Genomic DNA, 17,937 nt, shown 5'->3' on the forward strand with positions numbered 1-17,937 from the left:
GGAGAAAACACCTATCTGAGATCAGGAGAGGTCGTGTCTGGGACCAGCAGGAATCCCTGGGACAGGGGCAGAGCTCACAGCCTGGCCATGCATATCCAGTATTCCCGAATTCCCTGTTCTCCCAAATCCTCCCGGCTGGTGCCGGCAGCCCGGGGGAGCAGCTGGAGAGCGGGATGGAGCAGAGAGCCTAAAAAACTTCATTCTGCAGGGGGACCTCTAGTGTTTTCCTTTCTCCATGTCCTGGCAGAGTTCCTCCAAAGTACAAATACACACAGAGCTCCCATTGTTTGCAGCCCTTCACAAGCCCACTGATCCTAATATGGAATTCAGCAGGAAACCCATGATTTCCTGACACACAGCAAGCTGGAGAAAGAAAGGAAAAACTCCATTAAAACCCTCCAGACTCTCCTCCATGTTAGAAGTGAGATGGAAAATGGAGTGGATTTAACAGGAATCCCTGGTTCCTGCGGCCAGGCTGGAGGAAAGGAGACGCGGATCGAAGCCACAGGCTGCTGATGTTTTTTTTTGAAATCGCAATAAAGACTGAGAACGGCCGGGCAGGATGAGGATTTCCTGACTGGGACAAACGAAAAAGGACAGATCACTCTTTTTTCTTTTTTTTCTTTTTTTCTTTTTTTTTTTTATTTTATGATACTCCTCTCTGTGTATTTAATTTATTCACCTCGATGATCCTCTTGACTGATCTGGTAACTGTTAGAAGCGGCTGTGACAGCCTGGAAACATTAGTATGATTTCCTGAGTTTGAGATTTGCTGCTTTCCCCCCCCTCCCCTTCACCCCCCACCCCAACCCCCCCCCCTCCTTCTCCAAACTCAGGAAAAGTCAATACAATCGCACTTCATTTTTCCTTCATGTGCACTTGGAAGTCCTGGGAGCAGCAAGAGAAACAGCAGCAGCAGCAAGAATGAACTGCAAGGAGGAAAATGACAACTGCACTGACGGGAGCAGGAACAACACCAAGAAGATGCTGAAGTGTGTGGTGGTTGGGGATGGTGCAGTGGGGAAAACCTGTTTGCTGATGAGCTATGCCAATGATGCCTTCCCAGAGGAGTATGTCCCCACCGTGTTTGACCACTATGCAGGTAAGAAAGGGCTTTAAAAAGAGATTTAATTGAGAGCTGCAGGATGGCCAGGTGGGAAGTGGAGGAAGCTCGAGGAGAGGAGGGTTCAGAAGGGATGCATGGGTTACTTCTTGTCTGAGAATGTCATTCAGGCCTGGATGGCTGCCAGGCAGCTTAGATGGCAGCTCGTAAAATTGGGGCAATGCGAGATTTATTCAGAGAAGTTATTTGTTTGCTTCTGAGTTTTGTCTTGTTTTTTGGCGAATAAAAAGCTTTAGGGCTGCAGTTAACACAGTCCGCTGTGTTTTGGGACAACAAATGTAATTCAGCCTCCATCAATTTGTATTCTTGGTCAGTTTTTGAAGTTTTGAAGTTCTGAAGTTCTGAGCTTTGCAGTCTGCAGTTAGGAAGACTATATATATATATACATATATATATATACACACACACACACACTCTATCACAGTCTTATCCCTCTTGGCAAATGATGCATAAATTACAATATTTATATCCTATTTAAGGAATAATCTTCGAGAATGTATCCAGTTTAAGGAGTGATCTTTGAGAAAACCAGCACCATCTCTTTCCAAGCTGTCAGTATGTAACTCTCCTTTCAGAGACATTTGTTACTCCACCTATAAATAGATTTTAATACTACAACTTGGTGGTAGTGAAAAGTAGAAGAGGTGGCTGATTTGAATCCTTCATAGAAGGGGAATTTGTAGTATAAGAAAAAAACACAAACATAATCAAGATCATCAATGATATTCACTGCGTGGCTGTGCAGAACAGACCCACAGATTAAGTACAACACTCACAGGCCTCTTTCTGTAGCAACTACTGACTTTATCCAGCTGTGTCCAAAGTTATCACGCAGCTGTTTCATAGGCTAAAACTGGTGTTCAAACATCTGCTTAAATGTTACTATCCCAAATTCTGATGTTTTTCTTCTCACAGTGCTCCTTTGGCTTATGGGGGTTTTTTATGAGATCCCTGACACACAGATTCTAGAAGCCCTGCAAAACTCATTGCTTATCTTGCAGCAGCAGTTGGAGTTTCCCTCATTCTCTCCCCACCTCCTTAAAAACTGAATTTTCATGGCGTGGCTTATCATAGATTTAGTATTCTGTAATGGGAAAAATCCCTGTTTGCATTCTGGCTCCGTGTCAGGTTTAGCAGATGAACTGGCCAAACAAAGCTGTGTAATTGCAGAATCTGATCCATGGAAATGTGAAGACCTTTTCCTCCACAAGAGTGGGCAGCGTCACTTCTAATGCAAGCAGCTCTCCCTTTTCTCTGCCCTTCCTACCAGATAGATTGAGTGATTATTTAGAAAAACACATTTCCACAGACAAGATATAAGACAGTTTATTTCCTGTTGGAACTATGTTCTTCCATGAGCCAAAATCCCTACGGGCTGCCTTGTGTTGCAACAGCACCCACTTTCCCATGATAAATTCAGATCTGCTCATCCCTTACAAAATCCTCATCCCAGCACCCACTGCCCTTGTCCCACTCTCCTCCATGCCCTGCAAATACCTTTGCCTGTGGAAAAGCCTTCCAAAATCTGGTGCCAGACCATGTGGGCATCACTCTTGGTGGTTTTGGGGTGACCCTGGGGACACACACACACGAGTGGGGGCTGTGCACACACAGGGGCAGGGACAGCAGCCAGCCAGGCTGGCACTTGGTGGGGGCTCCACTCTGAGTTTCTCCTCCCTAACCAGCCACAGGTGACTCACAGAGATTTGATTTGATTCCATTTCCTTTGTCAGAAGTGTTGGAAATTGCCAGTGGGCTCAAAAGTTACTGAGGGATATGAGGGCTGAGAGAAGGACGGGAAGATGAAGCAACATAATCCTGATTTCCTTGGGGTAAAAGGAGTATGCAAGGACCTTTAAATCAAGCCTCATTTTCAGGGTTTGAACATTTAGCCTCTAAAATATCTCCAGCTATTTTTATCTGCCTTCTTAACTACTATAGCACATAAATATAGAAGTATTTTCAATGAGAAAACTCATAAAGATAAGGGGGAAAAAATAGCTCTGTATATTAACATGCTGCTCTGAAACAATCCCTGTCCAGCAGCAGTGGTCAAAACTAGCATTGATCACAAATGGAAATTCATTTTTTTGAGGAATCCCATTATTTATAACACCAATTTTGCTACAAAATTGCACACAAAATCAAGCAGTAGGAATTACTTCTAGAACAGAGTGCTGGAAAAAAATCCCACTCATAAAAATATTACATGGGATTAAATATACCACAGCCTATTTAAAATACTGTGGGTATTGACTGAGCAAAGAACTCATTTCGGGCAATGAGCTTACAGGTTTTAGGATCTTCCACTGGATTTTCCGCATCCATCTGTGTGGCAGCCCATGGTGAAGAGGAGAGGTGCCATGGCAGTACCATGGTCACAGAGGTACCACGGGCATGGTGACAGCACACGGGAAAGCTGCATCCATGGACAGATCCTGAAGGGTGTAGGAGACTCTGGAAAATCACATTTGAATTTACCCCAAGGAACTGGTTTGTCTAACCCTGTCCTTGCCATTGCTGAAACCAATTGTTTCACTTTTCCCAAACAAGCTGAGAACATCAGATTCAGTGGCTCATCTCTGTGCTGGAAATGCTCAAAAGCAATTAATTGCTGCAGATTTTTTGCAAAGCTTCACTTTCCATGGAAGGTTTTCCACCCAGGTGTTATTGCCAGCAGTGGTGTGTCAGCAAGGGCTTCCTCTTGCCTCACCAGGTCATAGCCTGGTTGTGACTCCCGGGGCATTTATCAATTCACTTCTTTCTAGTGGAAAATGTAGGGGGTGGGGAGGGGAAGCATTAAAACCCAAGGATTCCAGTGGTGATCTCAGAGCAGTTTCTCACTGCCACGACTCCAGCGACTGGGGGGAGACAGTGATGCTCTCCAGCCCAGCTTTGGGAACAGCTCCAGCTGCACCAGTGCTGTGGCCAAGGCATTAACTGTTCATGGCCCTGAAGCACCAGCTCTGTGCACTTGCCCTGCTGCATCCCATCCCCTTAGCTTCTGCAGCTGCAGCAGGTGGAGGTGGCCACAGGAGTGGTCCAGAGGAAACAAACAGCTGAGTTCCTGCAGTATTACATCTGCACCTTGCTTGTTCAGTGCCTTTCACATGAAAGAGCTTGGAACCACTTTATCAAAGTTGTGCCCAACTTACATCTGAGAAAATCAAAGGCAGCAGCTGAATGTGACCCAGGGAAGGAGCAGATATTCCTACAGGTAACTCACACAGCATTTACAACTCATATGCAGCAGTGCCTGACACAAAAAGCTCTTGGTGGCTCACCACGTGTGCAGCTGCACTGTACAAAAGTCCAGACCAGTTATTAGCTCCACACCAGTAATATTCTGACACAGATTTCACCCACAGTCCACAAAACTGAATTTCTTCAGGGCCTGTTGCCAGAGTTGGGATGTGACGGGTGTAGAGTAGGATCAGAGCGATACCAGACAGATGGGGAGGACAAATTTGTTACTTGGATATGAAAATGGTCTCTTTCATTGGATGCAAGGAATTTTATGAGTCTGGTTATTTCTCAAGGCATTTTGAAGAGGTTTTGCTGGAGGCAAGAGCCCTGAGTAGGTTTCCTTGCTTTGGTGAATTTCCAAGTCCCTCACTGGAAGTGTTTTGCCACAAGGCAAATGGCTGTTTCTAGGGCAGGCTCACCAAAGTGCAATCTCAGGGACAAACAGGATATTGCTGGCAATAACTGTAACAATAGGGACTGTTTGGATAGTGAGTAGATGCTTTAACATGCTGGTTCCACTGTGTCTTTTGAACATCAAATGCTGGTTTTCCGTGAGCAAAGGTCTCTCAGCCAGGGTGACTTGTATTGTGCCTAGCTATGTGAGGTTACAAATGTTTATTTAGGGCTGAGGTTGGACCAGCAAAAACACTTAGTTCAACAACTAGCAGAGTTGGTTTAATAGTACCAAAGTTAACTGGCTTGTTCTGTGAAATGCAGAAGAAAAATATGTGTTATTACTTAGGAAGCCACTGAGCATCCCATTTTATATTCATGAAGCCTAAAAACATAGCAACTTTTAGCATGAAATTTATTTGCCCTAAACTTTATATTCAGGCTTCCTGGAGAGGTGATCAATGCCCCAAGGCTGTCAGTGTTTAATAGACATTTGTATAATGCCCTTGATGATGTACTGTGAGTTTTGGTCAGCCCTGAAATAGTTGAGCAGTTGGGCTAGATGATCACTGTAGGCCCCATCCAACTGAAATTATTCTATTCTATTCTATTCTATTCTATTCTATTCCATTCCATTCCATTCCATTCCATTCCATTCCATTCCATTCCAAAAGTGCATTTCTTGTAAGTGAAAAACACCTCTCCCTGCTTAAGGAGCATTAATGTTGGCATACAGCTAATTTGGCCCACTGTGCAGACAAGGGTGATGGCACTTATTAGATACCTGAAGTCTGAGGGGAAGAGGGTTGTGAGTCTTAAATTCAACACTAGTTCAGGCATAGTACAGAGATGAATACCACACAAACAGCTTTAGGAGCCAAAGTTGCATCTTTGATAAACAAGAAAGGTCAATTCCTCCAAAGGAGAACTGCAAAGCATCTGCAAAAAGTAGATGAGGTAAATATGTCCCTCCCTCCCCTCATGTGTCGGCACAAACTGGTGAACATTTATAAATAGTGAACCCATTTGAAAAAAATTAGCACTGGCATGTGATCAGCTAATTAATAGCATACAGAATAGCTCAGCCCTGACTGGGGCTCTGTAAATTAAAAGCAATATAGAGGAGGAGAGACATTACTGACTGTTAGGAGACACATTTTGTGTACTTCAGTGATGATTCAATATAATCTGTCTGACTTTGCACTGAAGTGGGCAGGAGCATCACCAGTCTCACAGGGCACTGATCCCAACCTCGCTGGCCAGACAAGAAGTGCAAGAAGGGAGAGTCTCCTGTTCTGGCATTTTTAGTACTATAGAAGCACTATTACTGCTCTTGCCCAGAGCAGGCAGCTCGAACCTGTGCAAATCCACAAATCTATTATATCCTACCTGTGTGCTACAGCACTGCCCCAAATCCTTGTTCCTCATGTCCTCCCATGAAGGAAAGGACTTGGAAGTGGGCTATCAGTGATGCTGGGGCTGCCCATGGCTGGTTGCTCTTTGTCCTTGGGAGACAGGCCAAGCTTCAGGCAGCTCTGCCTTGCAGCCTCTCCCCAAGGGGCAGGAAACACCAGCCAACACATGGCAGAAACCCAATGGGAGTCCTAACATCACAAATTTCTCCAGCTACAGGCACAAGAACACATATGTCCACACTTTTGGTGTGCTAGACATTTTTCATTGATTGCTAAGGCACAGTGGTTTCAACCCATCCCTGTTTGCCACAGTGTGTAAGTGATAACTTTAACCCCAAGATCATCACTTTTTTTTTTCCCTGTTGAAAATCTGACAGGAAGAGACTGCCCAAGTAGATCTGCAATTTCTGCTCTGGTGCTGCCGTGGGAGTCTTCACACTGCCACATTCTTGAGACAGTTGTCTCCTATAAACAGTCTTGGTAGCACATTAGAGAAACTCCTCATACAATGTTTGGGGTCATTAAACTCAAATAGATATAAATAGCACTGAAAGAGAGCTGTGATGTTTATTTGCATGGATATTTGCAGTGGGGTTTTTTTTTCCTTTTAATGTTCATCCAATTTTGATCACACAGATTTCAACTTTATCCTTGAGACAAGACAGCATTGACTCTTTTAAGATCTGGCTCTTTAATGTGGCAGCCACTGAACAGATATGTTCATTTTGCCTCTCAGGAGCTGAAGACACTTCTCTGCCAATCTTCCTGGTATCATCCAGGGAGATTTATTTTTTTTTATGGAGACCAGAGATTCCAATAAAACATTCAAGGTATGACAACACAACAGAAACACACCAGTGCAATTCAAACATTTTCATGGCTGGATTTTTTGAAGTTGAATTTTACAGAATCACTAATTCTCAGTCTCCTCACAAAAGGTTTAATTCTATCCTGAGTCACACAAGTCAGAGGTGATGTAGTGATCCTCAGGCTTTCTCACATCCAGGAAGCCTGAACAGTATTTTTCCCGAAAAGATGCCTTTTGCCTGAATCACCAGGGATATTCCTCATTTGGGAGGCTCCACATACACCCCCAAGCATCTTAGGGACTTTTCCTTCTGAAGGTGTTTTCAGTAATGCAAAGACCCGAGATAACTATCTCTGCTATCTCTTCCTCACACACATCCCTGTATTGTCCTGCTGCTGCACAATCCACTTGAAGCCCATGGAGACAGAGGTGTGTGCTTTGGGTTTCTGTTTCTCAGGGCAGATGGTTTCTGCAGCAGTGGTTTCTGCAGCAGTGCTCTGAGTGCTGTGGTGGTGACAAAGTCCCCACTGTCCCCTGCTCCTACAGCTGTGAATGGGGATGAACCTGCAGCACCTGAGCTGCTTCTTACCTTTACCTCTGGCTGTGTTATGCAGCTTCTCTGAGTACTGCTGGCACTCCTGGTTTGGTTTTACTTTGACTTGATGCTCCAGAGAGGCCCAGGAGAGCTTTGCACCAATCCTACACCCACTAGCATCTCGCTGGACTCAGCTGACAGTCCAGGAGCTGCAGCAGCCCAACAGAGAGAACTGATTTCTCCAGCCCATGCCAGCAGCCAGTGGTTGTCCTTGTACTTCAAGCACAGCAGGGGACAACACTGCACCATGAATGACATTGGCAGGCTGAAAACTGGGTGTAAAGAATAGGCAAACTACACAAAGTAAGTGCATATCACAACAGATAGTGCCAGGAATTAGAGGAGTAGATGGAGCAGCCATGTTGCTTTATCCAGACTTATCCAGCCTAAATTCCACCTAAGCCCTGCTGTCTATTCTTTTGTATTAGATATGTGATGCTTGAAGGGCAAGAGGAATCCCAAAGAATACTAAACAAGGAGTTAGACCATTCTAATGTGGGTTGGATGTAGAGTGATGGGATTTTTCTTAAGGTCAGCCACAGGCCTGAGGGAATGGATTGGAAAGATGGAAAAGTCAAATGGCTTAAAAAGAAATATTTCTTTGCATGGTATGTGATTAACCCAGGGAACTTATCACTTTATAAAAGTTCTTGAGGACAAAATTTCAACAAGGTTTCCAAAAAAAGGGAGTGGAACTGTGTGTTGGGGAGATTGAGTGCTATCATAAGCTAATGAAAAAAACTTCTGCAAGAAATGAGCTGGCACAACTCTGGTTTAGAGTTCAGGACAACACTTAAATTGCTCTGGTGAATGGCAAATTATCTTAAAGCTGCTCACTTCTATGTCAGAGATGAAGACACCAAGCTTGAGTTTGGCCCAACCTAGCGCCTCGTGCCCAAGGCTTTAGAAAATAACTTTTTGGGGTGATTCTTCTGATATATGGATGAGGAAACAGATTTTGAAATTTTGATTACCCAGCAATGGGCTGCTGCAAAGAGACAGAAAGGGATTTTTAAAAATGGCCATTTTCTTCTCCACTACTCCAAGATAGTCAGGCCTAGTCTTCCCTCCCCTTGTCATTTGCTTAGCATTGCAGGAGGTGACATTAGCTCCTTTGAAAAGACCAAAACTGAAACTGTGGCCTCTGGCCCCTGAAGGACAATCTCTACAGCTTGAACTTAATCACATCCACTATCTCAAAATCAATAATTGACTCAGTACATGTGGCCAAGCAAACCCACACGAGGGGACAAAGCCACTTTATGGGTGGTGCCAGACCAGGCAGCCAAGCAGATGCTTAACAGCAGATTTCAACATGTAGGAAAGAAAAACAAAAATTTAGCAAAGAAGTCAAAGAAGCCAAATTCCTAGACATGTAAAAACTTCACTTCTGCCAGATGTGGCAGTGTTTTCACTAAGTCATCCTTGCAGTGGCTTAGTTACTGATCAAGTCGATGCTAAATACCTCCACTAAAAGTTGTTTCTCATTTTCTGCTCTCTTGATTAACTTGATACTTTGGTGTCTGCACTGGTGATACCCATCATGGCTACTCTGCATCACTGAGTAGATTTTGCCTTGCAGGCAGTGCCTTTCCTATGTCCTAACTTTCCAGTTGTTATGGCCAGACCTATTGACATCATGGAAATGGCAAGGGATGAGGAAGAGCAAACATATTTCCTTCAATTGTTCTGTTCAGACAAAGTCATTAAACAGTAATGACATCTCCTGTCAAATTATTATTTATCTTTGCAATGAAAAAATACAAGTTATTCTATTTCTCATCTGCTTTGAAGAATGACCATTCACCATTCTCCACTTATATTGTCCTTGTACCTTGAGCTATGGGTCTTCCACCTAAGTCAGGGAATATATTACTAAAGAATGAAAGTTTTATGAATGTTTACAATGTCACCCAATGTTTTATGCCAAGAGGGTGTTAATAAATGAATTCTAAAGAGGATTATTGAACTAGTATTCATCTCCCTTTTTCCCCCAAATAATATCTGGGAAAATGAGTTTTAAAGTGATGCCTAATAATTAAAAGACTACAAAAATGTTGTTTCACTTTATTTAATATCTAGAATCATTTGAATTCAAAATGAGATATCTCCCCGCTTCATAAATTTAAGGCCAAGATCAAAACCCTCTTCTTAAATGGAAGTTCATATGTGAGGCAAGATGGCTTGGAAGGGTCCTGAAGGCTCAGTCACTTGCTGGGAGTTGTTGTCCCCTAGCCAGTCTTCATATCCAAAGTGGTGTTTGGGGTCCCAGGGAAGGGGGAGGCATGAATGACCATGACAGGCTGTTATTTCAGCTAACACAGTTCTCCAGATTCAGTGTGTGTCCAGGGGAGCAGAAAGCCAGCAGTGGGGTTGCCCCAGGGTTGCCTTTTTACCTCGGGAACTGGCACAGCAACGAATCCATAAATACCCCAACCACCCTCAGGGGAAGAAGAGGATGGAAAAAAATTTTCACTGACAGGAGAAGCACTGGGAAAAAAAGAAAAAAACAAAACTCCCAAAGGAAGGAGATGGACAGCTGTAAAAATATTCCCAAGCACAGTGGCACAGGAGGCACAGTCAGGAGGGTGATGGCATTGGAGCAAGAGGAAAAAAGGACAGTGCTGTACCAACATCCTCACTCCTGGTTGAGGACAGTGTGCAAGTGTCTCATGGAGACAGCAATCCCAGGGATGAGCACAGGACCAGCGCTTAGGGACCTGAAAGGGTTAAAGAGGGCTGTGCAGAGGGGCTGGACAGAAAGGTCCTGCCACAGTGCCTGAGATGACTCACTGAAACTGCTTTCCAACCCCTGCAAACAGAGGCCACGTCTCTTTCTAAAGACTCTCTGGCACTGATTCCAGCTATAACTTTGAAGTAATGGCATTAACAGTATCTGCTCATGCTTGGCTTTCTGCAGGCTTTAAGGAAAAGCACACAGCTTCAGCAATGGGTGGGAAAACATACATGTTCAAACATAACATTAATTTCTATCCCCTGGGAGATGGGACCAAAAGAGCATCTATTTGCAATAATATGCTGCTTTGCTGAGAACAGACTTAAAGGAAAATCCCATAAGGTTGGAAAATGTGTTTTAAGTTCACAAAGTGTCTCATGCTCCATCCTCAGAGCTGGCAGCCATCCAGATGCTGTGTCCTCACAGGCCAGACCCTCCCCATCTAGGACACACATGGTTTCTGAGCAATCCCCCCAGCTCCATTCCAGAACTGGATCTCTCCAATAACTAGGTATAAAGTCAACATCTATGTCTAATTTTGGGAGCCCAGTTGCTGAAGTCCCTGTCCACGAGCAGCAGAAATGCAGAGACTTGATTTTTTATTTAAAAGTTGAGGCATTTCCACCAGGGAATCTTTAGCTCTGGCACCAACTCAGACTGAAAATGCCTCTTGAGACCATCTTTTTTATGCTCTCTATGTCAAGCAATGGCTTGTGGCAGTAATGCCCAGGACTTCATGTCGTCCATTCCAGCTGGGACAAGAGCACTGCCCTGTGACACTTTGGGCTATGTGATCCCAAATGGTTCCACATGGGCACAAAAACTTCACTGAGGGCTCATGGTGGATCTGCATATAAATCACAAAAGAGCTCTACAGAGCTGGTTTGAAACTGCATCTTTATTGTTGTTTCGTTATAGATACACATAAACCTTTCCAGCTGCATCAAGAACACAAAGGAGACTGTAGAATTCCTTGTAGTTTCTGTCTGGTTTGAGCCCATTTTTGCTCCTTGAAAACTTGCCATCAAAATTTTCAGCAAAAGCATGAACATCTTCTAGGAGGCTCTTAGGATGCTGTTATTTAAGCTCCTAGAAAGACTCTTACCTCCACAGTACAGTTCTGCTTTGTTCTGGGTAGCCAGTAATGTAACCAGTGAATTGCAAAAATCCAGCACAGTTCCCTTCATCTCATTACCTTCTAGTTGCTGCTCAGGATATTTTAAGCCTGTTCCAGGAATACAAGGGAGCAGCAGCTCTCATTAAAAAAAAAAAAAAAAAAAAAAAAGAAGTACAGCTTTAAGAAAATAATTTTCCAGGAATATCAGCCATGAAAACAGGATCAATCTCAACATTTAAAGAGGAGTTCATACTCAAAATAATTCAGCTAATCTGCCAGAAACCAAGCCTTATGGATGAAGCCCAAATTAGCTGAGCCAGTTCATGATATCATTAATGTGGAGGATTTTCCTTGCCACGCATAGAAATAGCCTCTCATGGGCTGTGCCACTTGAAGATCTGCTGGGCATTTACCTAAACCATTTGGTTTGGTTCAAGTCCAGAGCCGTGAGGTTTCTGTGGTTCTCTTATTGAAATATTTTAGAGTGTTAAATTCATTTTCTCCCTCAAGTGTCCCTCACGGGAAGCTGCTAAAATGGTGAAATAATTCATTCTTCCATTATTTGAATCACATTGCCCAATTTATTTCCTTTCCTGTAAAGAGCTCCTTGTAGCAATACCATAAGTCCCTCTTGATGCTTCCAAGGAAGGAAGAAGCAACGGGGAGTGTGAATACAAAATGAGGTCCCAAATCTGAAGTAATGTTTGACAAAGCAAATCTGTGCCAAGATAATGGGGGAACAGCAATAACTTGTGATCTCTCCATATGGTGCTCCCAACTGGGTTTCTCTCCCCCTGCCTTCTATTTAAACGCATGAACGTGAGAGATTAGGAAAAAAAAATAATAATACAAGTCTTGCAACGATTTTGCAAGGGAATAAGTATTTTGAGACTATGTCCAACAGGGTGGAAAATCCTGAAGACACAGGGGAGTCTTGTCTCTGGCCGAATGCATTCACAGTAGGTCTTGGTGAGGTGCATGAGGCAATTCTTACAAAAAACCTCCTGGCTAGAAAGCACCTTGTACTTTCCATCACGTAAAGTCTTTCCAGGTCCTGATCCCCTTTCTGCTGCTCCCTCCAGCTTTCAGAATGAGTAGCCACATTTCCTTTTCTTGGTATTTCTTTTCCACGCTGCTTTTTTTCTCCTGAGCAGGGTCTTTCCACCTGAAACATTAGAGAAAAAGAGAGATTGTCTTCCCAAAGCTCTCCTGGGTACAGCACAGGCTGTGGAGCTGGCCAGAACCAGATATGGATCCTGCAGAGCCACCTCTGAGCCAGCTGGGTCCAAACCCAAACCACAGACATTGCACACATAGCAGCTGCCCCACACGCCCTGGGTGATAATTATTACCAAGTGTCTCTTCTGATTCCCTCCCACACTGCCAAGCCGGCCAGGGCCAAGGGCATGAGAGCAGATGTTCTTCCTCCTGACAGATGTCAGCTCTGCCCCATGGAAAATGTCATCTGAGATGGGTGAGAACCAGCCAGCAGCCAGGCAGGGCTTTGTGGGGTGGTGGTGGGACCACCCCACGGTGACCACTGTCCCTTCCAGCAGCCACCTCTTTCCTGGCAAACCCCTGCCACAGCATTCCATAAAAATGTTATCTCAGCATTGCCTCTTGTGAGTAAGCTAGAGAAGGTCAGACGAGCCAAGGAGATGCATGAGAACCAAAAAATGCCCAAGTAAAAAGGAGAGAAGTGGGGAAGTGTGGGAAAGAAATGTACATTCTCAGAGGATGGAAAGGTATATTGAAGAGCAGACAGTCCAGAAGAGGTCCATAAATCACAAAACAAGTGATTTGTAGCAACTATGTTTTGGGGGATGTGACTCATAGTTTTGAACTTTTGGGGTTAGCAAAAGTTCTGGCCAGAGCATTTTCATGAACTGTCCCACCAAGAGAAAATGCTGATTCACAAAAGCTGAAGCATTTTTTAAATACTTGAAAGGACAAATTCTTGAGGTCCAGGGCCCTCTGGTTATTTCTGACAGTGCAACAAAAAAGGTCCAAATTGAAAACATAATATCTGAAGGTTTTGTTTTCATTCCATTGTAAAATGAAAACAAATTGTAAAACCTCAGAAGTTGTTGCAAAGCTGAATTATCATCCCCCTGGCCAGTTCTAGTTGGTTGCTGTTATTATCCTTTTTACAGTTACTGTATTGCAATCATTATTATCCAAGGGCAGGCTTCCTCCAAATGAAATATTTGTGCAGCAAAGACAAAAATATCCAAGGAAAATTCTTCAAATAGCGTGAGTTCAGGTGTGGCTTTGGGCTGTCTCAATAAGAGGAGCTGCAGTGGCTGCAGGGAGAGGTTGGCAATTCTCACAAGCCTTGGCAAACCTGATGGCAGAACCAGGCAAGTGCTTAGGAGAAGGAAAACAGTCTTTGAGCTGAGTGTTGCTCATTGTGCTTCACTCTCTCTGGTACAGGCTACTGCAGAGGGGTTTTTTTTTCCTATTCTCTTTTGATGACTTCTGTCATCACGTAAATGTCCAATAAATCCACCTTTCTGATTTATAAGATGATATATGTTTGATTCCCAGAAGAAGGAAGTTACCCCAAACACTCTCAAAGGTTTTTAAGGGCTATCTTCCCTCTGTCAGACACAATCTTGCTGCAGTGAGTGGTCCCCAAAGTTAGTGACACTAGAACAAGGACTTAGCTGTGATGCCCAGTGGACATGGAGGGAGGTGTCTGTGGCCATATTCTAGAAATGCTGCTTGTAAATTATGGAAAAAATATAAAGTAAAGGACCTGGGAGCTCATTCTGCATTCACTTAGGAAGAACACCATTATAGTTAGGGGAGTTGGACTCTGTGCAATCAGTTCAGTTGAAATTCAACTTATATTCCCATTTCTGTCACGTCACCTCCAGGATGCATCCCATATATCTGCATTTCTGTTGTCTGTCATGTTAACAAACCAAGGCACTGCTGTTTGATAGGAGAGATTCATTCCATAAGCTTGGAGCTAAAACAGTCAGTCCTTCCCAGGAGCTTCTCCAGGGAGGGCTCAAAATCCTGTCATAAGTATAAATTACATCTGACCTAAGGAAGTTCATTTGAGGTGTCTGAGGACCACTGAATTTCAGATTTCCTATATGGGCAACCCTTTTGAATGTGTTCCTGCTGTGAGCTGTCAGGCAAGAAATAAAACAGAGACAACAGAAGTGGAGAGAAGTCACTACTGATGGTGCCTAATGGATTTTCTTCATTAGAAGAGCTGGAAGCACAACCTGAAAGAGACTGGTTTCCTTTCCCAGTCAGCGTGGTGGGTGTGGGTGCCTAAAATTAGATATAGCCTCTATTAGTTGTAAATATTTATGCCTGTTGCCATAATAAATGGCTTTTAGTCTGATGATCTTCGGTGTGAAGAAACTGTGGTAAATACACTTTCAGATCGAAAAAGGAAGAAGCAATAGATTTTTAGGCAGTCCTTTTCAAGGCTGGCTATGCTCACACAGGAGTTGGGTTCATCTGGTTTTGGAAGGCTCACAGAGCTGGGGCCAAGCAAATCTAAGTCAGGAAACCCTTGAAGTGAAGGAATGTATGACATACAATAAAAATACCAGTAGACGGGTAAAATAAGAAAAAGAAGCATGTATTTTAATTAATGCAATTCTGTGCAAAATTCTAAGCTCCCAAGGAATCAGAATAAAGATATTCATGACACATAGTAGATAATTTCTCAAGAAGAAAGTATCATTTTTCCCCTTACATATTTACAGAACATGCAGAGAAATGTTCATATATTAATAATTCTATGCTTTATTTTTGTCAAAGAATTAGATTACAAAGAAACCATCTGTTTGGGGATTTTTTTCCCCAAAATTCGTTCTTTGTTGTATTAATTTGTATAAACAATTAGAGAAGTAGCTATAGTTTCCATTTCAAGGAATTTTTCCCAAAATAATTTCACAGGTGCCTCTTGATAAGCAAAGACAGCAGTTCCAATGTCCCTCTCTAACAGATGCAACCCCTGTTAATTACAGGGCTCATTAATGAGCTTTATTTCTCTCCATGTTTTGTAATAACCAAAGGAACAAGAGGTTGATCAGCAGGGGAATACAGATGCCATTTCTCCAGTCCTGGGAAATCTCCCATGTACCTGCTCAGAGAAAAGCAACCCCACCAAAATCCTGACACAGGCCAGAGTTCACCAGCAACAATAGGAGAGAACAGTAACAGGAACCAGAAAGTCAGGGCAGATCAGGCAAAATAAACACCAACTTCAAAAAATGTGCAGAGACCAGAAGGAAACTGGGCTTTGGCATTCACACTGTACAATGGAGCCTTTCCCAGGGTGGAAAAATATGTAGTTGGCTGGAAAAGTTTTCTCTCTTGCCTGCACACCTCAGGCCATGGCCAGATGTGAGAGGATGAAAAATATATCTATGTCTTATGGAAAATTAGGTCAGGGTTTTTGAAGCCACCTTGTAGACCTGGAGAGCCCATTCAAATTCAGCTTTGAAACAGACATTTTAGGTTCCTTGGGAAATCCTCTCCCCTCATTTTGCCTTCCAAGATGTTCAAATCCCCTCATTCAGCTTCCTGAGCTGCTGAAGGTTCCCACCTCCTCCATGGCCAAGAGTCCTGTCACAGACATCAGGATATTCCCTGCAGCCATCAGCAAGCCCACCCTCAGCCCCCACTGCATTAGTTTATAGAATGGCTTATTTGGGTGGCCATTAACCCTTGGCTGTGGAAATACAAGTGCTCAGCAGGAGTCTCAGTATCAGAGACTTTGGGAGCTGTAGCAGAGGATGTCTGACATCACAATTTCTGCAATCACCCAGTTGGAGGGAAGGCCACAAATTCCCTTAGCTCAGCAAAAGTACAGAGTAACTGGGAGATGATCACTGGCACAGGGAGTGCAATGGATACACTCCAGATGTCTCCTTAACATCTGCTGGGATTTACATTCACCCATTGGCAGATGGGAAACCTCAGTTCTGGGGAGAAAAAATATCTATGGGCTGAGTTTATAGCAAGGTAGCCAAGACTAGAACTTCTAGTGGTTTGTTTGTCATCTTGCTATTCTAGAAATACCTCCCTCTGCCCTCTTGGACACCAGGGTGTGTATTTCCCAGACTTGTAGCTGTCTTAAAAGAAAACAGATCTTATACCAGGAAGATGTGAGACTGTGGAGATCAATATGTCTGAAGGAACAGGAGTGGGAAAAACTCCAGAGAAAAATGTTCAGGAGGGAAATCATGTTTGCTGGAAAAAAACTCTACAGTTTGCAATCAGCCACACAGCCTTGGGTGAAAAAAAAGGTTTTTTGGAGCGAGCAAACATAGGCAAACATGGCATAGCAAGCATAGGCTGAAGGATGTTGTCCTCGGTTCAAAAGGATACAGCCCTCGTTTCACCTCATAATTACAAAGTGAACAGAAGGTTATGAGGATGAAATTATTCGTAGGATTGAGTTGAATTGTCCCTGGTGCATTCCTGTGATTACAAGAAGATATCATTTTTCCATAACTCATCCCCAACTGACTTTAGCCCTGGTTTTTTGGACACCAATCCATCACTGACCAGGTAGACAGAACCTGAGGAGTGTCTGACTTCCTCCATCCCTTTGTTCGATATCAGGGAGCCCATTCAGACACCCCAGACTGCTTTATGAACATACCAGCAGCAATTTAGCATTTAACTGAAGGAGATATACAGGGGTACATTTCCTGACATTTTTCTCATCCTAATTTCTCCGGAGGGTCTCAGCAGTGGTCAATCCATTTTTTATTTGAGAATCTGCTCCTAACTCAAAGTCCAAAGATCCTGTGTGTACAGAGGAATGTGGCTGTTCTGAGAGGGCAGAGATTTTTGAGAAACCGCTTTGTTTTGAAATCCTCTTAAAACCAAACCAAACCAGTTTCTTAGTGGTCCTCAGTGGTGCGGTATAAACAAGATTTAATTCTCATATCTTTGCCATTTGCTCACTGCTTTCCCCACAGAAATGGCACCAGCTGGCCATTATTATTTCACACTCTGGAGGGTTCAAATGTTCATGAGCTCTCCAATTCTGGGAGCTCTCATTACCAAGAGCAAGAAAGGTTTCTGGGCTGTTTGGTCAAAAAACACACTTCATATATGAGCACGGCATAATAATGCATACACTGCCTAATGTCAAGCAGGCACACTATTGCACACTATTGAATGCCTAAAAACAAAATGAACCACTGTTATTTTAGATGATCTTGGTCATTAAAGCCCTGCAGGCAGCAGGCATCACAGCAGTTAATAGCAGCAGTATTTAACATCAAGGAGTAGGATGTATTAAGCAAACATTAAGTTCAAGCCATAAGCAGTTTCTAGTACAAGCACAGCAATACATAAAAGCAGGTTTGTGTCAATATTCACATTTTATTTGGAGGAGGACACTGCCTTGGGAGGGTCACACAGCTGCAGGGCAGGAATCATGGCCAAATCATCTGTGTCATGGACCAAAGCCTTGCCCGCAGCCCGCCCCGCCTGCCACCGCCGTTCGCACAAAAGTT

At 43.5% G+C, this 17,937-nt stretch overlaps 1 protein-coding gene across 1 annotated transcript in view; it reads left to right on the plus strand.

The window, feature by feature from the left end:
• Nucleotides 1-284: 284 nt before the first annotated feature.
• RHOJ (ras homolog family member J) overlaps nucleotides 285-17,937 on the plus strand; it is a 61,354-nt gene continuing 43,701 nt past the window's right edge. The window contains exon 1 of the mRNA XM_083863055.1: nucleotides 285-1,102. Coding sequence (XP_083719181.1) covers nucleotides 925-1,102 — 178 coding nt within the window. The 5' untranslated portion in view covers nucleotides 285-924. The remainder of the gene's footprint in view (nucleotides 1,103-17,937) is intronic.

The sequence above is a fragment of the Zosterops lateralis genome, assembly GCF_965231275.1.
Source record: "Zosterops lateralis genome assembly, chromosome: 6".
In the NCBI taxonomy this organism is placed as follows: domain Eukaryota; kingdom Metazoa; phylum Chordata; class Aves; order Passeriformes; family Zosteropidae; genus Zosterops; species Zosterops lateralis.